This window comes from Mobula birostris, chromosome 6 (assembly GCF_030028105.1).
Source record: "Mobula birostris isolate sMobBir1 chromosome 6, sMobBir1.hap1, whole genome shotgun sequence".
NCBI lineage: Eukaryota > Metazoa > Chordata > Chondrichthyes > Myliobatiformes > Myliobatidae > Mobula > Mobula birostris.
The window spans coordinates 6,582,698-6,610,072 of record NC_092375.1 but is presented as its reverse complement, the minus strand read 5'-3'; the positions used below and the strand labels follow the sequence as shown (position 1 = coordinate 6,610,072).

Here is a 27,375-nt window from a genome sequence, read left to right as displayed (position 1 = left end):
GGAAATGACATTGAACAATCTTGAATCTTCAGTTAAATATTGAACAATTGAAACTTTGACTTTCTTGAACTCACCTTCCATTGCTCATCATTCCTCCATCAACACGTTGGAATGTCACTGTGATTTTCCCACAGGATGGATGAAAAGGGAAAGAGAACAAAACAGATCTCTGTTAGATATCCCTTCAGCAGAACATCATTTTCCCCACCCCAAAAGAAAGTTCACCATTACTATTACATCCCATCCACAAACCATTTTTTATATTCATCAGCACATTATGAGGGATCTGTCACACCAAGATACAAGTCAGCAAGAAATTCAAGTAAACATGTTAAAATACAAATTATGCTGAACTACAGCATGTATCTGAAGTGCTCCTCTAGGCCTGGGCTTTGTAGCACTACTCTAGTCTCAGGCTTTATAGTGCTACACAAAGCCTAGGCCTTATAGAGCTGTTCTAGGGCCAGGCTTTATAGAGTTGCGCCAGGCCCAAGGTTTGTTATGCTGCACTAAGGCCAAGATGTGTCCTGCTGCACTAGGCTTTGACACCGAGATTTTGGAATGTCCAGAAAATCCCTGCAAAAACAAAAATTACAACATACTGGACAACAAGTGTTCTTTCTCATTTACGAGGACAAATTGTCTGAATTATACTGTTCCTTCAATAAAAATGAGTAATCTGTAATTTGAGATACAGTACAGGTAGCACTGACATGGCTTCTACAGATATGATTCCACGTTGATGTGCTTATCAATTGACAAGCTATTTATCCTGCTTATTAGTGCCATTACCCAGAAAGGAACACCCGCTAACAAGACATTTGGCCCAACTATTCAGTGCTGGTACTCTGGTCATACTTCCATCTCACCCAGCCACTATATCCCTCCATTCATACTCTCAATTGTTCATCATTGCCAGCCACTTCAGCTCCTTCCCTTGGGAACGACTCACACATTCCCACTGCTCACTGGGGAGGGAGATCTCTTTGGAACTTTGGAAAGTATGTACAGGAACTTAAGACTGATTGCCCAAACTCTGGACACAGAAAGTATTAAATGGCAGAAAGTGAATGGTAACAGAGATGATAAATGGTTTAATGACTTAATGCAGCACTTATGAGAAAAGCAACACACATCAAAGTTGCTGGTGAATGCAGCAGGCCAGGCAGCATCTCTAGGAAGAGGTACAGTCGATGTTTCGGGCCGACGCCCTTTGTCAGGACTAACTGAAAGAAGAGATAGAAAGAGATTTGAAAGTGGGAGGGGGAGTGGGAGATCAGAAATGATAGGAGAAGACAGGAAGGGGAGGGATGGAGCCAAGAGCTGGAAAGTTGATTGGCAAAAGGGATACGAGGCTGGAGAAGGGAGGGGATCATGGGACGGGAGGCCTAGGGAGAAAGAAAGGGGGAGGGGAACCCAGAGGATGGGCAAGGAGTTATAGTGAGAGGGACAGAGGATAGATAGATAGATAGATAAATAAATAAATAAATAAATAAGGGATGGGGTACAAAGGGGAGGTGGGGAATTAGCGGAAGTTAGAGAAGTCAATGTTCATGCCATCAGATTGGAGGCTACCCAGAGGGAATATAAGGTGTTGTTCCTCCAACCTGAGTGTGGCTTCATCTTGACAGTCGAGGAGGCTGTGGATAGACATATTGGAATGGGAATGGGACGTGGCATAAACAAAAGCATTATAAATAACAAAGCACAAGTCCCACAGAACCATCTGGGTCACCAAACACAACGAGTTCCAGGAATGATCTAAAATTGAAATCTGCTGGTTTGGTTTTCTTTATGACTGCCGGGGAAATGGAGATGCTTCCTCCCACGCCAGTCCCTCTCTCTGGCAGCTGGATCTTAGACTCAGCTGGTGATTAGCTTTGCAACTTTGAACTAGGAGTTTTTATGCAAAGACATGAGCCTTGTTCAATGTGGGCAAACCATTACAATCCACTAATCACCATTTGGCCTGTCCCCTAAAACCCTCACTACTTTTTATAGATGCACTGTAGAAAGCATTCTTCTAGGGTGCATCACAACCTGGTATGGAAGTTGTCCTGTCCAAGACCGGAAGAAACTGCAGAAGATCGTGAACACATCACACAAACCAATCTTCCGTCCGTGGACTCACTTTACACGGCACGCTGTCGGAGCAGTGCTGCCAGGATAATCAAGGTCACGACCCACCCAGCCAACACACTTTTCGTCCCTCTTCCCTCTGGGAGAAGGTTCAGGAGCTTGAAGACTCGTACGGCCAGATTTGGGAACAGCTTCTTTCCAACTGTGATAAGACTGCTGAACAGATCCTGACCCGGATCTGGGCCGTACCCTCCAAATATCCGGACCTGCCTCTTGGTTTTTTTGCACTACCTTACTTTCCATTTTTCTATTTTCTATTTATGATTTATAATTTAAATTTTTAATATTTACTAATTTTAACTATTTTTAATATTTTTAATATCTAAAGTTTGTAATCCAGGGAGTGGGAAGCGCAGAATCAAATATCACTGTAATGATTGTACGTTCTAGTACCAATTGTTTGGCGACAATAAAGTATAAAGTATCAGCAGAACTTTACACAATGGGCTTTTGACTTCCATCTCCAGGCTTTCCCATCATTTTGGGAAATAATTGTTTTTCTCCCTATCTCCCTAGAGCATTGCAAATTGAGGGGGAGACCTTAAAGTTGAAAGTTCAAAGTTTAATGTAAATTTCTTACCAATGTACATATATGTCACCATATTTATTAAGCTACAACGCAGATTAGCATTTGCCGTCCTTCAAGTCACGCTGCCCAGCAATCCCCTGATTTGATCCTGGCTTAAACTCTCTGGAATTTAGAAGATTGAGGGGGGATCTTATTGAAACATATAAAATTCTAAAGGGATTAGATGCAGGAAGATTGTTCCCGATGTTGGGGAAGTCCAGAACGAGGGGTCACAGTTTGAGGATATGGGGGAAGCCTTTTAGGACCGAGATGAGGAAAAACTTCTTCACACAGAGAGTGGTGAATCTGTGGAATTCTCTGCCACAGGAAACAGTTGAGGCCAGTTCATTGGCTATATTTAAGAGGGAGTTAGATATAGCCCTTGTGGCTAAAGGGATCAGGGGGTATGGAGGGAAGGCTGGTACAGGGTTCTGAGTTGGATGATCAGCCATGATCACACTGAATGGCGGTGCAGGCTCGAAGGGCCAAATGGCCTACTCCTGCACCTATTTTCTATGTTTCTATGTTAACCACAGGACAATTTACAATGACCAATTAACACACTAACTGGTACGTATCTGGACTGTGGGAGGAACTAGAGCACCTGGAGGAAACCCATGCAGCCATGGGGAGAACGTACAAACTCCTCACAGTCAGTAGAGGGAATTGAACCAGGTTTGCTGGTACAGTAAAGCGTTGTGCTAACCACTATGCTACCATGCCTGTTCAACCCTCAGTTTCATTTTCTTGCGTGTGTTTCACAATAGAATTTTTGAAGAACCATACATGATAAGGACACCCAGCAGGACTGAAAGAAACAAGACCTGACAAAGGGCAGATGAGCTCCTTGTGAGCCAACGGCCATCTTCCGTGGAAGAGATTAAAGCCTCACCACATATCTATGAATCGTATGCTATGCACCTAGTTAGAAGAGCCATGATGAGCTTGGGCGCTGCACCGTGTGCCTGGACCTGCCCAAGGCCTCCGCCTAAGGAAGGGCCGAGCTCGAAGAAGTGGCCACGACTGGAGGCCGATATGGCCTCGGGCTTGAGTTCGGCGGGGGCGGCGGCGGGTGGTGCCAAGGCGGCCAGCGAGAACAAGCTGGAGGAGAGGCTGTACTCGGTGCTGTCGCAAGATTGAAGAAGGTGGAGGTGCGTAGCTGCCAACCCCGAATTCGGGACGGCTCCCACTGACTGACTGACATGATAAGATGGACAAACAACCAATGTGCAAACAACAACAAACTGTGCAAATACAAAAAAAGTAAGATGGTAAAAAAAAAAATAAGCAACAAACATCGAGAACATGAGATGAAGAGTCACTGAAAATGATAGAAGCTTTAAAAATAATGACAGGCACACACACAGAATGCTGGAGGAACTCAACAGGTCTGGCAGCATCTACAGAGGGGTTGATAGCTTCTTGATAACTAAGGTGTCAAAGGTTATGGGGAGAAAGCAAGAAAATGGGTTGAGAGTAGGGGATTGCAACCTGCGGCCCACAGAAAACTTGCTTCATGGTAGTAGTCCATGGCATAAGAAAGGTTGGGAACCATTGGTTGAGGGGGATAATAAATCAGCTATGATGGAATGGTGGAGCAGATTTGATGGGCCCTCCTGTATCAGCCATTGCCACCTTGGGAAGAAATCTCTGGCTGTCTACTCTAGCTATGCATCATCACCTTATGCACCCCCATTGTCACCTCTCATCATCCATCACCAAGCTGCAAATTGGAGAAGTGCCACCTCGTGCCAGAGATGTAAAACCTCACAGAGGAACCCAAATGGTCCAAGGGGAAGACAAGCGAAATCACAGACGCTGGATTCTGAGTGAACCAACAACCTGCTGGAGGACTTAGCGTGCTCATCAGCATCTGTGGGAGGAAAGGGCCAGTGGACGTTTAGGGTGGAAACCCTGCATCAGAGACCAAAAGTGGAGGGGGTCAAGGGTCAAAGATCAACTTTATTCACACTTACATAGACATGTATTAGGAGTTCGCTGTGGTGTGTTTGTCAGGGCACAGAGACAACATTCAACCATTATAAAAAATAAAGAATTGTACTGTATAAAGAATAAACTTAGAGGTTAAAGTATGGATATGGAATAAAATATGCATTAATACCAGCATTTATTTACAATGTAAACAGAGTTATAAAGTGGTTTAAAGTGTTTACAGTGCAGTGTCTGAGGTGAGAGGGGGCTAACTAGAATGGTTGATCAAATTAACTGCCTGTCGGAAGAAACTTTAAAGATGGCATGATTTTTTTGTTTGTTTTACTAGCCCCACAGCACTTTCCAAAAGGGAGTTTTTTTTTGGAAAAAGCAGTGTTTGCAGTAATTTTTCCTGCCTGCTTCTTTGACCTGACACATAAGAAGTCCTGCAGTGATGGTAGAGTGCAGCCAGTGACCCTTCCTGCTGTGCTCACAGTTCAGTGTAGTTTTTGTTTGCTGTGAGAGGACATTGCACCATAGCAGACAGTAGGACCTGATGTGAAGATGCTGTCCGTGATGGTGGTGTACAGTTGCATCGGTACGTTTGGGGGAAGACGGGAGGGAGGTGGCCATCATAAAGAGGAGAAGGGGAGTGGAAATGAAGGGCTGTGAGGTGAGTGATGGACTGAGGAAGGGTGTAGGATTGGCACCACTTTCCTGTCCTCTCACACCCCTCCTCCGGCATCCATGAAAAATGGATACAGCCCAGTCCATCACAAGAAAAACCTTCCCCACCATTAAGTACATCAACAAGGAGTGCTGCCGTAAGAAGGCAGCGTCCGTCATCAAGGTCACCCACCATCTTGGCCAAGCTCACTTCTCGCTGCTGCAATCATGTAAAAGCCCACAAGAAAATGAACCTCAGGGTCGTATATGGTGACATATACATACTTCGGTAATAAATGCACTTTGAACTTTTGAATTTTGACCCTTCCCACAAAGCCTCCTACTCTCTGGGTAACAACCTCCTCCTCCTCATGACCTGATTGGGTGACGTCAAGGGCTGCGCCCCTTCCTTGGATGACATGGACATGACCCCTCCCTTGCTGTGAGTGACATCACCACAGGCCCTCCCCACACTGTGGCCCCTCCTGGGTGTGGGAGGCGTGCGGGCCTTGGGAGGGAGGTGAGGGGAGCATGCGGAAGTGCAGGAGAGGGTGGGAGGCAGCAAGCAGGTCGCTATCTTGGTCCGTGCCGATGACATGCAAGAGACAGAGAGTGGTTCAGTACCTGCTGGAGTAAAGGTGAAAGACTGGACTGCAATAAAGAACAAAAAGAAGACAAGAGAAGATTGTAAGTCATAGACAGAAAAGTAAGATGGAAAGCAGAAATGGAAACGAAAGTAGTGGCCAATCGCAAGGCCGCCATCACATCATAGGCCAATAGAGGACCAATCATTCACTTCACAAATAAACCAGGAGGGACAGATGAACCAATCAGAGGAGGGCTTGACTTAGTTGCAAAGAGGAGTAAGTTGAGAACCAGAGAGATTGAAGGAGGGATAGCAGATCATCCCCCAGGCCGCCTATTGTCCTCAACCAAAGCCATCAACAGTTCACCTTCAGAATGGGCCATGCCTGGCACACAGCGAATCCTTTCATTGCCAACACCCTTTACAGCAAAAATCCACACGATGCTGCTGGTTCAGGTACTTGTGTCAAGCAGTCCAGGACAGGGACAATAAGACCCAATAACACAGGCAGGAGCATCTAAATCAAACACGGGGATACTAGCATTAACAACCGAACATAGAGCTATAGGCATCAACACCTCATAGTCCAAATCAAGAATCAAGGATCAACTTTATTCACCAAATACATTTACACGTATTAGAAATTTGCTGTGGTCAGGGCACGACATGCAACAGGTAACAACAGTCAACAATTATAAAGAATAAAGAATTACATAAAAATGAAGCCAGAGGTCAAAGTATGGATATGGAACCTTCACTTCAGGGGATTAGATTGGCTTTATCTGGCACATGTACGTTGAAACGTACAGTGAAATGCGTCATTTGCGTCAAATCAAATCAGCAAGGATTGTGCTGGGCAGCCCGCAAGCGTCACCAAGCTCTGGCACCAAGATAGCAAGACTGACCCTAACTCATACATCTTTCGGATGTTGGAGGAAACCAGAACACCCAGAGGAAACCCACACGGTCAAGGAGAGAATGTACAAACACTCCTTACAAACAATGGTCAGAGTTGAACCTTAGTAACCACTTTGAAATGGCTTTGTATTAAATGCCTCTACTGCTGAAGATCAAGCTCCCACATTCATTATTGAATACACCTTCAGTATGTCCTGCCAACTTGAAAGGTCAGTGCATATAAACCCACAGGCTCTTTTGCTCTTGCACACTTTTCTTGAACAATTCATACGTCCATCTTAATGATGTAATGATCATCTCACCTCTGTATTTAGCTCTCATTTTATCTTCTCTGTATTTAGAGACTTGTCTACCCATTCTGATATCCTCCCCCATGTCCTTTAGAACTTGATTGGCAGCATCCTCATTATTCACTGGGTTTGGTTCAATGGAAACCTTGGAATTTCACTATATTTTAACAGCCGAATCACTTCTTTATCATGTAACAATCAATAGTCTATTGAGCAACTCTTTTCCAGTCCAAAGAAGAATAATTTTATATTGTGAATCAGTGTTTTATGATTCTAAACCAATACTTTCTCCAACCTGACACTACCTCTTTGATCCCATGAGCTTGGATACTGTGAACCAGCCATTCAAGTTGTACTTGTTGTTAAATTCCTCATGGCCACCCCGTTATGGTCATCTCCCACTCACTGGACATCACAGCCAAGGGAGTTCACCAATGCCTCTGCTTCTTCAGGAGACGAAAGAAACTCGGCAAGTCTCCATTGTCTCTTACCAATTTTTATTGACGCACCATTCTGTCTGGAAGGATCAAGGCTTGGTACGGCAATTGCTCTGCATGTGGCTCCAGGAAACTACAAACATTTGTGGACACAGCTCAGCACATTGCAGAAACCAGCCTCCCCCGACAGTCACTGTATACATTCCTACTACCTCAGTAAACAGCCAGCATAACCAAAGACTCCACTCACTCTGGATATTCTCTCTCTCACCTCTCCCATTGGACAAAAGATACAAAAAGCCTGAAAGCACGTCCCAGCAAGCTAAAGGACAGCTTCTATCCCACTGTTATCAGACTCTTGACCTGATCTCTTATATGATCAGACAGGCTCTTGGCCTCACCTTATAATCATCTTGTTTACCTGCACTGCACTTTTACAGTAGCTTGTACATTTTATTCTTGCATTCTGTTACTCTTTTACCTTGTTCATAGTCATAGTCATAGTCATATTTTATTGATTCCGGGGGAAATTGGTTTTCATTACAGTTGCACCATAAATAATTAAATAGTAATAAAACCATAAATAGTTAAACAGTAATATGTAAATTATGCCAGGAAATAAGTCCAGGACCAGCCTATTGGCTCAGGGTGTCTGACCCTCCAAGGGAGGAGTTGTAAAGTTTGATGGCCACAGGCAGGAATGACTTCCTGTGACGCACTGTATTGCATCTCGGTGGAATGAGTCTCTGGCTGAATGTACTCCTGTGCCCAACCAGTACATTATGTAGTGGATGGGAGTTATTGTCCAAGATGGCATGCAACTTGGACAGCATCCTCTTTTCAGACACCACCGTCAGAGAGTCCAGTTCCATCCCCACAACATCACTGGCCTTACGAATGAGTTTGTTGATTCTGTTGGTGTCTGCTACCCTCAGCCTGCTGCCCCAGCACACAACAGCAAATATGATTGCACTGGCCACCACAGACTTGTAGAACATCCTCAGCATCGTCCGGCAGATGTTAAAGGACCTCAGTCTCCTCAGGAAATAGAGACGGCTCTGACCCTTCTTGTAGACAGCCTCAGTGTTCCTTGACCAGTCCAGTTCATTGTCAATTCCTATCCCCAGGTATCTGTAATCCTCCACCATGTCCACACTGACCCCCTGGATGGAAACAGGGGTCACCGGTACCTTAGCTCTCCTCAGGTCTACCACCAGCTCCTTAGTCTTTTTCACATTAAGCTGCAGATAATTCTGCTCACACCATGTGACAAAGTTTCCTACCGTAGCCCTGTACTCAGCCTCATCTCCCTTGCTGATGCATCCAACTATGGCAGAGTCATCAGAAAACTTCTCCTTCAATGAACTATGCAAGAATCTGATCAGTATGAACAGTATGCAAGACAAGTTTTCACTATACCTCAGTACACGTGACAATAATAAACCAACATTGCTAATACGGCCTGAAACGTTGGCGGTTTATTCCTTTCCATAGGCTTCCCAGCCTGGAGTCCATAGACCCCTCAGTTAATGGTGGGGGTTCATGGCATGAAAAAGGTTGGGAACCCTGCCATAGATAATGCTTGACTTGCTGAGCTCCCCAGCATTTTGGGTGTGTTGCACAAGATTTCCAGCGTCTGCACAATCTCTTGTGTTTCCTACCAGGAATAAAGTTTATTTTTGAAATACAGAGAAAATTTACAAGGACTTTGCTGAGACTAGGAGACCTGAATTAAAGGGAAAGGTTGAGTAGGTTAGGACTTTATTTCTTCGAGCACAGGAGAATGAAGTAAGATTAGATAGAAGCATATAAAATTATGAGGGGTAGACAGAATAAATGCAAGCAGGCTTTTTGTACTGTTTTTAGTAGGACTATAACTAGAGGTCATGGGTTAAAAGGTGAAATGCTTAAGGGGAACATGAGGGGAAACTTCTTCACTCAGAGGGTGGTGAGAGTGTCAAACGAGCTGCCAGCAGAAGTGGTGAATGTGGGTTGATTTCAACATTTAGGAGAAATTTGCATAAGTACATGCATGGGAGGGGTATGGAGTGCTATGATTCACATGCAGGCCAATAGGACTAGGCAGAATAACAGTTCCTCATGGACTAGATGGGCCAAAGGGCCTGTTTTTGTGCTGTAATGTTCCATCTCTCTGTAAATCCATGGTGTATGAAGTACCAATGGGACGAGGCAGAATAACAGTCAGTAAGGACTAGATGGACCGAAGGGCCTGTTTCTGTGCTGTAGTGACTGGATGACCCTATGACTTTATAAATCCATGGAGAATGGAGTGCTGATGGGAGTAGACAGGATAACAGTTCACCACAGACTAGATGGGCCGAAGGGCCTGTTTCTGTGCTCTATAAAAGACAAGCCTCCCTCCTCACCTGCATAGTTGCTGAGTCCCTTCCTCTTCTTCCTCCGCCAGTACAACCAGATGCTGAAGCCCATCAGGATGACCCAACAGGCCCCACCAATGCCTGCGATAAAGGCCGGCTGCTTCACCACATCCGTGATCTGCTCTGTGATGCTGTTATTGCCGCCGGGCCCGGTCACAAAAATGTCGTCGCCGCGATTCCCTGCCGAGGGGAGACACACAGTCATACACCACGCGCATTTGGCAGAAAGCAAGAACAAAGGTGAGAGGGTATGAGCTGCAAGGAGAGATCTGGCAAACTTGGGTTGTTCTCCATAGAGTGTCGGAGGCTGAAGGGAGGCCTGAAAGAGGCTTCTAAAATTATTTTTAATTTATTTTATTTGGAGATCCAGCTTGGTAACAAGTCCTTCTGGTCCCATGAGCTCCTGCTGCCCAATTATTCCCATGTGACCAATTAACATCTGACCCAAACGTCTCAGGAATGTGAGAGGAAACTGGAGCACGAGAGGCAGAGACAGCCAGATGGAATCTTTTTCCCAGGGTTCAAAATGTCAGACCTCAGAGAACATGCTTTTCAGCCCGGGGAGGGGAGTAGTTTAAAGGCAACGTAAAGGGACAAGTTTTTTTATGCAGACTGTTTAGTGCCTGGAAAGGGTTACCAGCAGAAGCAGTGGAAACAGACAGTTTGGTGCAGTTTAAGGGGCTTTTGGACAGACATGTAAATATGAAGGGAATGGGGGGATATGGATGATACTCAGGAGGGGGATATTTAGTATAAATTGGCATTGATTAGCATAAGATTGTGGGCTGAGTGGCCTTTCCTCTGTTCTACTGCTCTACGTTCCATGTTCTGAAGAATGGGAGGGGACTCTATATTGACTTCTATTTGACTGGCATAGCATGGGTGGCGAGGTGGAGATAGGTCTCTACCAAAGGAGGTGTAAGGCACTCCTTCCCTTTGCTAGCCTTCAAATTACCCTCGAACAAGATGTAGCACTTGCTTAGCCTCCCTGATCGGGGTTATGTGAAGCTATGGGAGCAGGTGGTGGATGGTCGTATGAGCAGCTGGTGAATATCACAAGTCTTGGTTATGTGACCACCGACGCCAGGCAGACAATCTCTGAAGAGTATTGATAGTGGCTGGGTCACCCATCTTGTAAAGACACTGTCCAGATGGCAATAGCAATCCACTTCTGTAGAAAAATGTGCCCAGAACAATCATGGTCATGGAAAGACCATGATCGCCTATGTCATCCAACATGGCACACAATGATGATGATGAAAATGGTGACAGCACAGAAAGAGGCTCTTCTGTCCTCCTCATCCATGCCAACATTTGCCCATCTACAATAATCCCTTTTACAATCATTAGGACTATATCCATCTGTGATATGCCTTTCTGTGTCTAAGTGCCTGTTGAATGCCTACGATCCATCATCAACGATCTCCACCGTATAGCCCATGCCACCTTCTCTCAGCTGCCACACCACCTGGTTCAGTAACAGCTACTTTCCTTTAACCATTCAGTTCCTGAATGGAGCAGCACAACCCCAATCACTACCTCAATAAGTTATCACCACTTTCTCAATTTACAGTTTGCTTCTTTTTTTGTTCTAGTTTACTCATGTAAAAATTGTGCATAATTTATGTTTAATTCGCTTTTCTCGTGAATGCTGCTTATCCGATGCTCTATGCCAAAGATATTGCTGCAAGTAAGTTTTTCATTGCACCTGTGCACACCTGGACTTGTGCAGATGACAATAAACTCAACATTGACCTTGTAATTATACCTGATTTAACCACCTCCTCTGAAAGCGCATTCCAGTCTCTGTATGAAAACCTATCCTGGAGAGACCTTTAAAACTCCTTCCCCTCACCTTCTTATGCCCTCTTGTATTTAATAACCCTACCCCAAATGAAAAGATTTTGACAATTGTTCTCACTTACTGATCCTGGATTTATTTAGTTACCAGGAAATAAATATCCCAAGTGTTATGCTGGGATTGGAACATAGGTTGCTGATCTAATAATGGTAACATCTACTCTGCCAGAGCCTTCGCTGGGAAAATGATGTGACCTTTATCTCCAGAGCCTTTTGCAAATAACATTTGGGAGGCTTCAATCAGAGATGTCCTCCTTTTTCAATGAACAGGGTTTCCCTCCCTCTATCATCGATGCTGTGTTCATCTGCATCTCCTCCTTTTTCCCAGATGTTCGCCTTCTCTCCTTCTTCCCATCACCGTAACGGGCATCGTGTTCCCTTACCTATCTCCACCCCCTCCCCACACGCTTCACTTTCTCCGTGATTCCCTTGTCTGCTCAACGTTCCCATTAATCTCCCTCCAATCTAACGGCATGAACCATGATTTTGCTAAGCTCTGATATTTCTTTCAAATCAATTTTCAAATCCCTTACTCACTCTTCCTTCAGTTGGTCCTGACGAAGGGTCTCGGCCTGAAACGTCGACTGCACCTCTTCCTACAGATGCTGCTTGGCCTGCTGCGTTCACCAGCAACTTTGATGTGTGTTGCTCTGATATTTCTCCCTCTTTTTTTCCATTCCCTATTCTGGCTCCCCTCTTCCTCCTTCTCTTCTCACCTGCCCATCACCTCCCTCTGATGCCCCTCCTCCTTGCCTTTCTCCAATGGTCCACTCTCCACTCCCATCAGATTCCATAGTTGCTGTCTGACCTGCTGTGTTCCTCCAGCATTTTCTGTGTGTGCTGCTCAAGTTTTCCAGCATCTGCTGAATTCCTTGTGTCTCTATATGAAGACAATGGGAATTCTTCAGGTTTAAGACTTCCAAATTAACACACATGTTAACGTCTCAGCCTAATACTCAACTGTTTATTTCCCTCTGTGGATGCTGCCTTACTCACTGAGTTCCTCCAGTGTTTTGTGCATGTTGCTCTTCATAATAGGCCTCTTCTTTTCAATGGTCAGTGTAACAGTTTGAAAGTTGGCACTCTTCTTCTTTTAACAACACACATAAAAGTTGCTGGTGGACGCAGCAGGCCAGGCAGCATCTCTAGGAAGAGGTACAGTCGACGTTTCAGGCCGAGACTCTTCGTCAAAGAGGACCACAGCACAGAATCTTTCTCCAATCTTCCTTGACAAACTCACACTTTTATCCAACTTCCCCTGAAATCCAGCATTGCTATTTATGTCAACTATTCAAGTACGAGTGAGATCCTATTTCAACTGCACTCCAGGGAGAGCTGTCTGCCTTGTACTCCTAACTAATCAAACTAATGGACATTAATTTTGCATTGTGTCAGGACTGAGAGAAAAATGTGTGTTTACTCAATCTAAACCACACACTAGGTCACCTCTCAACCTTTACATTCTTCACTTCAAGTGTAGTGGTAAATGGACGGAAGGCTGGTTTTATAGTCAACCAAGCTGCAATCCCATTGGCCAAAGTCATAGCTCATGGGACTGGTTCTAGAAAGGGCATGGAAGTTCAGAACCCACTGATCGAGAGCTGATTAGCCTCACAAGGGAATGAGTAAATTGTTGTCGGGGGAAATCAGGGATAGCGGTAGATAGAGTCTGACCATGAATCCAGAACCGGTGGAGGGCAGGAAACCTGAAGAGTATTTGAACCTCTCCAGTGTTTACAGATGCAGTATAGAAAGAATCCTATCTTGATGCATCGTGACTTGGTATGGCAAGTTCTCTACCCAAGACGACAAGAAACTGTAGAGTTATAGATGCAGTCAAACCATTACACAAACTAGCTACCTCTCCATCGACTCTGTACACACTTGTCACTGCCTTGGGAAAGCAGTCATGATAAAGCTTCTAGCCACCTCAGATGTCCCTTCTTTCTCCCTCCTCAGAAGGTCTGAAAGCCTGAGGGCACAACTCACCAGGCTGAAGGAGGACTTGGCTGAGGAAGGGTTAAAACGTGCTGAGAACTGTGAGAGGATCAAAGTGGTGGGGGGGCTGGGAAGGGGCGAGGAATGGCAGGAGTGGTTATAGGCAAAGGAAAAATGAGCAGGTTGGGAACAAGCGAAAGGGGTTGAAGAACAGTGGAGGGGTTGAGGAATGCTGAAGAGGGCTGAGGGACAGTGGAGGGGTTGGGGAATGGTGAAGGGGGTTAAGAAGATGAAAGGATTAAGGATGGGGAGAGTTTGAGGAATGGGGAGGAGATAAGGGATGCTGGAGGGGTTCAGGAATGGGGAGAAGTTAAGCAATGGCGGAGGAGTTTCAGAATGGTGGAAGGATTGATAAAGAAAGAGGGGTTGAAGAACAGTGAAGAGATTGAGGAAAGGTGAAGGAGTTTGGGGAATGGTGTGTAAGGTTGAGGAACAATGGAGATGTTGAAGAATCGTGGAATGTTTGAGAAATGGTGGTGGGGTGGTGGATCAGTGGGTGGGAGGAGGGCATGAGACTGGTGGCCACAGGCCAAAGCTTACCGATGACAATAGGCTGTGGCTCGCTCTTCACGCCAACCCCTGCACTTGTGCTGGCCGCGACCTGGACTCGGTACTGGACCCCTGGGAGAAGACCACCAATCACCACTGAGCGAATGGCTGCATCCACTGTCCGGTTGATGTGAAATCTCGTGGCATTGCCCAGGCACCATATCTGTCAGCAGGAATGGGTAGGAAAAATGCAAAGTAGAAAGTTAGGTAAGAATTCATCTGTATCTGAGAATCAAAAAAAAATCTGCAGATGCTGGAGAAAGAGTCTAAAATTCATAGCAGGTCTTGCAGACTAGCTGGATCATGCTAACAAAGATGTCCATCCAAGATAGTCCCATTTTCCTGCAGTTGGTCCATATCCCTCTCAACTTTTCCAACCATGGACTTTTCCAAATGTCTTTAAAATATTCTTATTGTTCATTTACGTGCCATGGTGTATGATGTGGGGAATCGTAGTCTTTTCATGACCTTGATTGTTCTTGGAAAATTTTTCTACTGAGGTGGTTTGCCATTGCCTTCTTCCAGGCAGTGTCTTTACAAGGTGGGTGACCCCAGCCATTATCAATACTCTTCAGAGATTGTCTGCCTGGTGTCAAGTGGTCACATAACCAGGACTTGTGATATGTGCCAGCTGCTCATACGACCATTGTCCACCTGCTCCCATAGCTTCACGTGACCCTGATCGGGGGTGGGGGAGTGTGCTGCTAAACAGATGCAAGGGTGACCTACTGGTTAGTAGAGAGAAGGAGTGCCTTACATCTCCTTTGGTAGAGATGTATCTCCATGCTGCCACCTGAGATGTTATTATACCTGCCTTGATGATCTTCTCTTGTTGGGTTGGGTAGAATAAATATAAAATGGAAATTAAAAAAAATAGAAAATGCTGGAAATACTCGACCGGTGAGACAGCATCTGTGGAGAAAGAAACAGTTAACCTTTCTGGCCTGGAATCCTTCATCAGTTCCATGAATTGTCTCAGAGCTGAAATATTTCTCTCACCCCAGATACTGCCTGACATGGTGAGAGTTTGGAGCAACTTCGCAAAAATCTTGTTTTTACATCTGTGACTGAGATGTTGCAATATTCTGATTCTAGCATTTGATCATTAAACTAGAGAAACAATCTTGCTGCAAAAGTAACATATCTTGGATTCAGTAATAAATTTTTAATGATTACAGCAAATTCTTTCCAGAAATTATATATTTTTGAACTGTAAAAATGTCATTCTTAAGCAAAAGACACAAAAAGCTGGAGGAACACAGTAGGTCAGGCAACATTTATTCTTATGCATTATTCTTCGGTGTTAATCTTTTATTGTTTTTGTTCTGTTAGGTTATCCATTTGAAGAATGTTGCTTCATCATATCCGTTGAGAATGAGGTATTGTTTGGATCCACTCCAGGTCTTAATAGGGTGTATAAGGTCCCCATCTTACAGAGCAGAAACATGTCTGTTTAATGACTAATAATGGTATTAAGTTTGAGATCAGTGCCTTAACTTAGGGGACACATTAATAACCCAAGAATTGGAAAAGAATATAAAACCATAAGATATAGGAGCAGAATTGGGCCATTTGGCCCATTGAGTCTGTTCCACCATTTCATCATGGCTGATCCAATTTCCCTCTCAGCCCCAATCTACTACCTTCTCCCCATGTCGCTTCATGCCTGAAAAATCACGAATTTTTCAACCTCTGCCTTAAGTATACCCAATGGCTTGGCCTCCCCAGCTGCCTGAGGCAACGAATTCCACAGATTCACCACTCTCTGGGTGAAGAAGTTCCTCCTCCTCCCTGGTCTAAATGGACGCCACTCTGTTCTGAGGCTGTGTCCTCTGGTCTTAGACTCCCCCACCATAGGAAACATCCTCTCCATATTTACTCTATCGAGGCCTTTCAACATTCAATAGGTCTCAATGAGGTCACCCCTCATTCCTCTGAATTCCAAAGAGTAGAGGCCCAGAACCATTAAACATTCCTCATATGACGAGCCTTTCAATCCCAGAATCATTTTCATTAACCTCCTTTGAACCCTCTCCAATGTCAGCACATCCTTTCTTAGATAAAGGGCCCAAAACTGCCCACAATACTCCAAGTGACCTATAATATCTCAACATGATATCCTTGCTTTTATAAGGCTCCTCAAGTTCATTCTGTCATTGAATATAAAGATGAAGATTAGCTTGATGACTTTGATTTCTCCCATATACGTCAAAACATACAGTGAAATGCTTCATTTGTGCCTACCGTCTACACAGTCCAAGGATCCACTGGGGGCAGCCCACAAGTGTCATAGCACATTCAACAGTACAGCACAACACAGTACAGGCTCTTCACCCCAAGATGTAGTGCTGCTCCTTACCCTCATCCTTCCCTCCCACATAATCCTCCATATTCCTATCATTCAGGTGCCCATCCAAGAACCTCTTATATGTCCCTAATGTATCTGCCTTGCCTCTACCACCACACCCAGCACCATACAGCTAACACTCTCTGTGTAAAAAACTCATCTCTGACATCTCAACTATACTTTCATAGTCATAGTCATACTTTGTTGATCCCGGGGGAAAACCAATGTTTTCGTTACAGTTGCACCATAAATAATTAAATAGTAATATGTAAATTATGCCAGGAAATAAGTCCAGGACCAGCCTATTGGCTCAGGGTGTCTGACCCTCCAAGGGAGGAGTTGTAAAGTTTGATGGCCACAGGCAGGAATGACTTCCTATGACACTCTGTGCTGCATCTCGGTGGAATGAGTCTCTGGCTGAATGTACTCCTGTGCCCAACCAGTACATTATGTAGTGGATGGGAGACATTGTCCAAGATGGCATGCAACTTGGACAGCATCCTCTTTTCAGACACCACCGTGAGAGAGTCCAGTTCCATCCCCACAACATCACTGGCCTTCCTCCCACCACCTCAAATTTATACGCCGTCATATTACAAGCACGAGAATGTCTACAGACGCTGGAAATCCAGACCAACACACAAAATGCTGGAGGAACTCAGTAGGTCAGGCAGCACCTGTGGAAAAGAATAAACAGTCAACATTTCAGGCCGAGACCTTCTTCAGGACTGGAAAGGAAGAGGGAGGATGCCAGAATAAACGGGTGGGGGGGGGGTAGGGGAAGCAGGATAGCTGGAAGGTGATGGGTGAAGCCAGGTGGGTGGGAAAAGTAAAGGGCTGGAGAGGAAGGAATCTGATAGGAGAGGAGAGTGGACCATGGGAGAAAGGGAAGGAGGAGGGGACCCGGGGGAGGTGATAGGCAGATGAGAAGAGATAAAAGGCCAGAATAGGGATTAGAAGAAGAGGGGAGAGGAAGGAAAAGTATTTTTTTACTGGAAGGGAAAATTGATGCTCCTCCACCCTGAAGGTGACCCCATCTTGGTAGAAGAGCAGACCATGGACTGATAAGTCAGAACAGGAATGGGAAACAGAATTAAAATGTTTGGCTACTGGATGTTCTGCTTTTGCAGATGGAGCTGGGGTGCTCGACGAAACAGTCCTCCAATTTACAATGGGTCTTATATTATACCTGAAGCGGTCGCCCATTGATTACCCATTTCTACCCACTATCACCATGCTTCCAACACCAACATCGCACACCCACAATTTACTAACCCTAACCCATGAACTCCTGGAATGTGGGAGGAAACCTGGAGCATTCCTCAGAAACCTGCAGTCACATGGGGAATGTATAAATGCTTACTCTAAAACCTACACTACTGTGCCATGCTGATACCCAAAATTCCAGCATCTGTGGCCTTTTGTGTCTCAAGAGACAACACATAAGCTGTCCACAGTTTCTACAAAGACCACCTTCTAGATCTCGCAGTGAATTCCGGGCAGCATAAGTAAGGCTCCAGAGATTTGTTGAAGTCCCACCACAACTAAAGCAGGACACTGGAAAACAATGTGTGTGAGGTTCATATGAATTCCTCACAGACTTGGCACAGATGCCCTCCCTCTGTAGTGAGCGACCACAATGGCAGCCTTTTCAATGCCCAGTAAAAGTTGGCTGCTGTGAAGCGTTATGCGAACTGCTACATTACTGTACCCCGACTCTTATTCACTTTGTAACTCGGTTTCCCTTGATTTCCTATAAGTGCAAAATTCCGTCCCTCGTAAATGTGCTGTGCAATAAATTTCTCAAAGAAGGATGAGAGAATTCTGTGGCACTCATCAATCCTCACCTGAACTGAAAACCCAGAGGCAAAGAAGAACCTGGTGATTATGCATTCTTTATCAATCATCGCTCTTCAGCTCCGAGGTGATGTGAGGAATGAGATTTATACATTCAGATTTATATATCACATCTACATCACAGCATCCAGTGAAATACATCATCTGCATTAACAACCAATTCACCTAAGGATGTGCTGGGGGCAGCCCACAAGTGTCACCACACATTCTGACACCAACAATGCAAGTCCACACTGTTCAACAGAACAACACAGGTAGCAACTGCAATCTGTTTTGGGACAGCTTCTTTCCCTCCAACATCAGATTTCTGAATGGACAATCAACAAATCCACAAACACCACCTCACTATTTTTTCTCTCTTTTTACAATACTTACTTAATTTCATTTTATACACAGTACTGTGCAAAAGTCTTAGGCACATGTATATACAGTGGCATGCAAAAGTTTGGGCACCCTGGTCAAAATTTCTTTTATTCTGAATAGCTAAGTGAGTAGAAGATGAACTGATCTCCAAAAGTCATGAAGTTAAAGATGAAACATTCTTTTCAACATTTTAAGCAAGATTAGTGTATTATTTTTGTTTTGTACAATTTTAGAGTAAAAACAAAGGAAGAAGCACTATGCAAAAGTTTGGGCACCCCAAGAGATTTGAGCTCTCAGATAGCTTTTACCAAGGTCTCAGACCTTAATTAGCTTGTTAGGGCTATGGCTTGTCCACAGTCATTGTTAGGAAAGGGGCCAGGTGATGCAAATTTCAAAGCTTTATAAATACCCTGACTCCTCAAATCTGGTCTCAACAATCAGCAGCCATGGGCTCCTCTAAGCAGCTGCCTAGCACTCTGAAAATTAAAATAAATGATGCCCACAAAGCAGGAGAAGGCTATAAGAAGATAGCAAAGCATTTTCAGGTAGCTGTTTCCTCAGTTCGTAATGTAATTAAGAAATGGCAGTAAACAGGAATGGTGGAGGTCAAGTTGAGGTCTGGAAGACCAAGATAACTTCCCAAGAGAACTGTTCGTAGGATTGCAAGAAAGGCAAATCAAAACCCTTGTTTGACTGCAAAAGACCTTCAGGAAGATTTAGCAGACTCTGGAGTGGTGGTGCACTGTTCTACTGTGCAGTGACACCTGCACAAATATGACCTTCATGGAAGAGTCATCAGAAGAAAACCTTTCCTGTGTCCTCACCACAAAATTCAGCGTCAAAAGTTTGCAAAGGAACACCTAAACAAGCCTGATGTATTTTGGAAACAAGTTCTGTAGACTGATGAAGATAAAATAGAACCTTTTGGCCACAATGAGCAAAGGTATGTTTGGAGAAAAAAGGGTGCAGAATTTCATGAAAAGAACGCCTCTCCAACTGTTAAGCACGGGGGTGGATCGATCATGCTTTGGGCTTTTGTTGCAGCCAGTGGTACGGGAAACATTTCGCTGGTAGAGGGAAGAATGAATTCAATTAAATACCAGCAAATTCTGGAAGCAAACATCACACCGTCTATAAAAAAGCTGAACATGAAAAGAGGATGGCTTCTACAACAGGATAATGATCCTAAACGCACCTCAAAATCCATATTGGACTACCTCAAGAGGCGCAAGCTGAAGGTTTTGCCATGGCCCTCACAGTCCACCGACCTAAACATCATCGAGAATCTGTGGATAGACCTCAAAAGAGCAGTACATGCAAGACGGCCCAAGAATCTCACAGAACTAGAAGCCTCTTGCAAGGAAGAATGGGCGAAAATTCCCCAAACAAGAATTGAAAGACTCTTAGCTGGCTACAGAAAGCATTTACAAGCTGTGATCCTTGCCAAAGTGGGTGTTACTAAGTACTGACCATGTAGGGTGCCCAAACTTTTACTTCGGGCCCTTTTCCTTTCTTTCGTTATTTTGAAACTGTAAAAGATGGAAATAAAAAAGTAATCTTGCTTAAAATATTAAAGAAATGTGTCATCTTTAACTTTATGCCTTTTGGAAATCAGGTCATCTTTTACCTGCTTAGCTATTCACAGTAACAGAAATTTTGACCAGGGGTGCCCAAACTTTTGCGTGCCACCATAGCCAGGGTACCTAAGAATTTTGCACAGTACTGTATTAATTTATGTAATGAACTGTAGTGTTGCCACAAAAACAAATTTCATGACATATGTGAGCGATGATAAACCTGATTCTGACAGGGGTCTCTATTGTGGACTGAGAGTGGGAAGGAGGCAGGGAGAGGGACACACGATTGGAAAAAGGGGAAGGGAGAGGGGAGGGAGCAGAAAGCATCAGAGAGACATTCTGTAATGAGCAATAAACCAATTGCCTGGGAATCAAATGATCTTGCCTGGTGTCTCAAGGCTGGGTGTGTCTGTACCTGTGCCATCCCATGTCCCTGGCACTCCTTCTTTGCCACTTGTCCCACACAACCTTCCGTGGCGCACCACCTTTGCCATTCCCAACACCCTTTGCCAGATATGCAAACTAGCTCTCCGCTCCACATTGACAAATTAGGTACCCTAGCTATATACTGTATATATGCCTAAGGCTTTTGCACAATACTGCATACTGTAATTCATAGTTTCTGCATTGCAATGTACTGCTGATGTGAAACAACAAATTTCCTGATATACGTCTGTGATATTATACCAGATTCTGATTCTGATTCTGACTCTGAGTAAAAAATTGGAACAAGACAACAACAGTTAACCAAGCCCCTTTCCCACCCTCGGACCCCTCTCACACATATAGACAGGCCTGCAACCCCAGGACAAGCTACCTTCAGGCCTCCAGTCCTTTGCCTCAGACTCTCAGACGCATGGACATTAAGCCTTCAACCTCTAGTCCCAGGCCCAGACTCGCAGACAGTGGGCCCCTGACCTTCAGACAAGCTAACCCAGGGGCCTCGAACTTCCCAAATTTGAATCCATCTTAAAGGGATTTTTCCTTTCTTTTTTGCATAGGATGGAGTTGTGTCTAGTCATGGGTTACCCCCTCGCCACCCGTGAACTAAAGACACGGTTGATATTCAATCCTATTTTAAGCATCATACCTTAGCCAGACTTGATAGGCTTGGGAAATTCCCTCCACTGAGGGCTGTGAGTGAGTCAGCTGGGCTTTTAGAACAATCTGGTGTTTTCACAGAGAAATTAAAGACAAACATAGAGAGACGAGAGATTGCAGACACTGTAATCTGGAGCAACAATCAACCAGCTGGAGGAACCCAGTGGGTCAGGCAGCATTAGTGGGGACGAAGGAATTATCAATAGTTTGGGTTGAAATTTCAACAGTTCCTTCCCCTCCCTGAAATGCAACACAACTCGCTAAGTTCAAGATGGCACCAGCAAACAATGAGATAAATGACAACATCCTGCTGACAGATCGCAAAATTACTCCTTTTCTTCTTTCAAATATGATTCTATCACTAAGCTGGAAACTATGATTTACATTTTGATGGTGTGTTTATGGGTAGTTGGGTCTACCAAAGGAGGTGTAAGGCGCTCCTTCCTCCGCTAGCCTGCAGGTCACCCTTGGGCAAGGTGTAGCACCTGCTTAGCCCCCTGATCAGAATCATGTGAAACCATGGGAGCAGGTAGTGGATGGTTGTATGAGCAGCTGGTGTATATCACAAGTACTAGTTATGTGGTCACTGATGCCAGGCATGCAATCTCTGAAGAATATTGATAATGGCTGGGGTCACCCGTCTTGCAAAGACATTTCCCAGAGGAATGCAATGGCAAACCACTTCCGTAGAAAAATTTGACAGGAACGATTGTGATCATGCAAAGATCACGATTGTCCACATCATACGACACGGCACATAATAATGATTATGTGATCTGCCGCTTTGTGTCTCCAAGGTCATTCGGTGAGGTAGGGAGCAGAGTGTGCGGTCTAGATGCCTGGAGAAGGGGCTCGAGCTCATGATCGACTCCATTGCTTCTCTCTGATTGAGGTGTTGAGCAATGTTGAAGTTGATGAGGATGAGAACAGAGGACAGGCGGGTATCCAGTGCCATCTCCCTGCATTTGACCAGCCTTCCTCTCCCTCTCACTAGCTGCTGCTGGAGGGAAGTGCAGGAGCCTTGGGTTCCACATTGCAAGGATTGACTGGCGATGTTCATGGCTGTGGACTCGTTTTTGGGGACTGTGAGGTTCGTGTTGCGCATGTTACTAGATTCTGGTTACTTTCTCTTGCTTCTTGAGTGGTTTAATCAGATCAATTGGTGATGACTGGGGCGCTTTGGTGAAGACTGGCTCTGTGTCCTGCAATCGGCTAAGAGCGCTGAACTGAATACTCCTGGACTCCAGGTTTGATGTTCATAGTCTATGTCTTGGTTGCTTGCTTTTTGTTGTTGTGTGTGTGTTGGGTGTTTGATGTTTTTCTAGGAACAGGTTCCATGGTGTTTCTTTGTTTTGTGTCTGCCTGCAGGAGGATGAACCCCAGAAATGAATTCTGTATACATACGTTGGTAATAAATGTACCTGAGTTCCTCCAGCACACTTTTTTTTTAAAGAAAAAAGTCTTTTTTCCTCTTGTATCTCCAAGAAGGCAGGACAGTAGCTGTATTTCATTAGGACATTTGGTTGCCACCTAAAGCACTTCCAGATTTCCACAGATGTCCAATGGAGAGCGTTCTGACTGGCTGCATCACCGTCTGGTATTGTGGGGTGGGGTGCTGGTGGTAGGGGCGGTCTACTGCACAGATCAAAGTAAGCTGCAGAGAGTTGTAAAATTAGTCAGCTCCATTATGGGCACTTGTCCTCTGTAGTATCCAGGACATCTTCAAGGAGTGCCTCATAAAGGTGGTGTCCATCACCCTCTTCTCACTGTTACCATCAGGAAGGAGGTACAGAAGCTTGAAGATACACACTCAGTGATTCGGTAACAGCTTCTTCCCCTCTGCCACCCGATTTCTGAATGGACTTTGAACTCATCAACACCACCTCACTACTTGTTTATTTCCTTCTTTTGCACTACTTATTTCATTTTATATTTATTCTGTAATTCACAGTTTTTCTCTATTATCATGTATTGCATTGTACTGCTGCTGCAAAGTTAACAAACTTCATGACATATGCCGGTGATATTAAAGCTGATTCTGATTCCTGATGGCTGCAGTGAGAAGACAGCGTGACCTGGATGGAGTGCATTTTACTCACCCACCACTCTCTCTGTAAAAGACTTATCTCTGGCCCCCTATACTTCTCTCCAATCACCTTAAAATTATGCCTTTGGAAAAAGTCTCTGGCCGTTCATGCATTCTATGCCTTTTATCATCTTGTACACCTCTATCAAGTCACCCCTCATCCTCCTTCCCTCCAAAGCCTCACCTCGCACAACGTGTCATCATAACATAAGACATTTTGGGATGCAGCATTGACCACCCTGCACAAACTGGGACTCCAAGGAGTAACTGATTAGCAGTGAATATTTACCTTTTACTCCTCGATCAAGTTTCCTCTCATCCTCCTTCACTCCAGAGAGAAAAGCCTCAGCTTGCTCAACATATCCACAGAAGACATTCCGGGGTCTTTCTGGCAAATCTTTTCCATCATGTGGTTACAATTAGTAATATAAGCTCACTCACACCAGATTAATATTAAAGCACCTCCCTGTAACCACATTTACTACACATTGCCTCACAAGGGGAAATCTTTTTTTAACAAACTACCTACTGGAAGAACACAGTGGGTCATGTAGCATTAATGGGGGAGGGAAGGAATTATCAATGTTTACGATGCTTTGAGAGGAAGGTTGAAACTTCAATAGTTCCTTCCCCTCACAGAAATGCTACATGACATGTTGAATTCCTTCAGAGAGTGTTCTTAAAGAAAAACATCTTTCCTCCTCATGTGGGGCAACGTGCAACTTCTGTTGGATGCAGGTACAGTGATATCAATCTAGTGTGGGTGAGCTTACGTTACTACTTCGTGTGTTAAGACTCAAATTGCAACCACATGATGAGAAACATTTGCCAGAAAGACCTCTGAATGACTTATGAGAAAAGGCTGAGCAAGCTAGGTCTTTTCTCTCTTGAGCAAAGGTGGATGAGAGGTGACTTGATAGAGATATACATGATGATAAGAGGCACAGATCGAGTAGATAGTTATAAAATCATAGTAGACTATAGCACAGGATCCATTCCATGCCAAACCATTTAAACTGTCTTGTCCCATCGACCTGCACCAGCAGCATAGCCCTCCATACTTCTCCCAACCATGTACCTTTCCAAACTTAAACGTTGAGATCAAAATCACATCCACCACTTGCGCTGACAGCTCATTCCACAGTCTCACCTACCTCTGAGTGAAGAAATTTCTCCTCATGTTCCCCTTCAACTTTTCACCTTTCACCCTTAACCCATGACCTCTGGTTGCAGTGACACCCAACCTCAGTGGAAAAAGCCTGCTTGCATTTACCCCACCTATACCCCTCAAGAATAAGCAGAGATAGCTGGAGTCTTTTTCCCAGGGCAGAAATTATGCCATCAGAAATGAAGGCATAATTTTGCATTGAATGCAGGAGAGTACAGGGGGGATGTCAGGGGTAGGTTTTGTTATAGAGAGAGTGGTGGGTGTGTGGAATACCCTGACAAGGGTGGTGGGAGAAGCAAATACATTAGGAGCAGGATGCTGCCTGACCTGCTGAGTTATTTCAGCATTTTACATTCTTCCAGCTTTTTGTGTTTAGCCCACAGACCATGACAAGGAAAGAACTGCAGTTGTTGGAGGCATTTTATGTGTTCCTAAGGTTGTCATAGCCGGGGGTGGTATTGGGGATCAGCTCCCACTATCTATAAAGTTCTCCAAATGGCGTGCGACTCTAACAGCCTCTGACAACCAAGTCCAACTCTTGTCTTTCACGTGTGGCTTAGCTACTAGGCCCAGCAGATCTGTTTCTACTGACAGGAGAAGGGTCAAAGGCGGACCACTGGCGCCTCAAAACCAGTTGCTTCGGGCAGGTGGGGCTCATCAGCCTTGGCGGGCAGCCCACCGAGGAGTAGGAAAACTCCGATTTTAAACCTCCGCTGCCTTATGACCATGCATCCGTTAGTCTTGCGAGACCATGGATCTGCACCTGGAAAGTCTTCACTCTCCAGGACGCAGGCTTGGGCAAGATTGTATGGAAGACCAGCAGTTGCCCATGCTGCAAGTCTCCCCTCTCCACGACACCAATGTTGTCCAAGGGAAGGTCTTTAGGACACATACAGCTTGGCACCAGTGTCGCCGCAGAGCAACGTGTGATTAAATGCCTTGCTCAAGGACACAACACGTTGCCTCGGCTGGGGCTTGAACTCACGACCTTCAGGTCGCTAGTCCAATGCCTTAACCACTTGGCCACGTGCCCACAACCATGCACACCCATGGGAAAATAAACCCCGAGGAAGAAATTCAGAGCTGGGGTCCCTAAGGCAGTTTGATGTTGTTTACAACTTCACTCTGGCATCCTCTGCGACAACACTGGTGCCAAGCTGTATCGGCACTTGCCCTTCCCTTAGACTACATCAGTGACGTGGAGAGGGGGAACCCACTGCATGGGCAACAGCCGGTTCTTCAAATCTCCCTGTCCAGGCTTGCACCCTGGAGAGGACACAGTCCACCAGAGACGCAAACCCACGATCCCCTGGGATCGATAGCTGCCTACCAACGTACTATATTTTATGTTCTTATATGGTTGCGTTCACTTGAAAGCTTGGTAAATTATTCTGTGCTGCACAGGTTGGAGCAGTGAAGACAGAAGATGTGGTAAGTGTGAGCATCCTCCTACTCCAGACCTGAACCTCCTGGGAAGGTCTATATGCTGAGGCATTAGGACAGCTAAGAAGAGCAAAGGATGATTTTAGTGAGTCATTTTCAGCCAAGTCAACCCGAGACTGTGCATGTGGAGACAGACATCTTGAGGGAGGTGTCAGAACAACATCGACACACCTAAGGAAGGAGTGGCCCACTAAACACTAAAGGTTATGCAGATGCTGGAAATCTTGAGTAACTCACACAGGGTGCTTTTTGTATGTGGTCCACAGAACATGGCAAGGAAAGAACTGTAGATTGTGATCCTAGAAGCAGGAGTTATTGGAGGTAAATGCCTCTCCATACCTCCCTGATACTGTGGTGTAGCAATTACACAATGCTTTACAGCACCAGATGTAACATCAGGGTTCAAATCCTGCTGCTGTCTGCATGGGGTTTCAACAGTCTCCCCATGACCGTGTGGGCTTCCCCCGGGTACTCCAGCTCTACACCACGTTTCAACGGTGTATGGTTAGGGTTAGTGTGTTGTGGGCATGCTATGTTGGTGCCAGAAGCATGGCAACACTTGTGGGCTGTCCCTCGCACATCCTCGCTGATTTGATTTGACAATCCATTTCACTGTATGTTTCGATGTACATGTGACAAATAAAGCTAAACTTAAGTGAACATGGCATTGAGTTGTGGCCATGAAACTTTAGGATGGGCTTGGAGGAACATGAGAGGGTGCAGATAAGATTTACCAGATTGGATCCAGGGATGAGGGATTTCAGCTCTTGGTGTGAGTGGATAAGCCTGGCTTGTGCTGGGCAAGCTCAAAGGTCTTAGGGTGGACAAGTCACCTGGACCAGATGGACTACGTCCCAGAGTCCTGAGAGAGGTTGCTGAAGAGATAACTGATTGAATGATCTTTCAAGAATCACTTGATTCTGGCATGGTTCAGGAGGGCTGGAAGACTGGAAATGTCACTCCACTCTTTAGGAAGGGAGGAAGGCAAAAGAAAGGCCTGTTAGCCTAACCTCGATGGTTGGCAAGGTGCTGGAGTCCATTATCAATGATGAGGTTTCGGAGTACTTGGAGACAAATGATAAAGTAAGTCA

General features: G+C 45.0%; 1 protein-coding gene across 6 annotated transcripts in view; it reads right to left on the bottom strand.

The window, feature by feature from the left end:
* Positions 1–27,375, bottom strand: part of robo2 (roundabout, axon guidance receptor, homolog 2 (Drosophila)) — a 620,252-nt gene that overhangs the window by 102,078 nt on the left and 490,799 nt on the right. For all 6 annotated transcript variants that reach the window (XM_072259833.1, XM_072259836.1, XM_072259834.1 and 3 more), the window contains 3 exons: positions 14,334–14,505; positions 9,924–10,115; positions 75–117 (listed from right to left, as the gene is read on the bottom strand). In XM_072259833.1, coding sequence (XP_072115934.1) covers positions 75–117; positions 9,924–10,115; positions 14,334–14,505 — 407 coding nt within the window. The remainder of the gene's footprint in view (positions 1–74; positions 118–9,923; positions 10,116–14,333; positions 14,506–27,375) is intronic.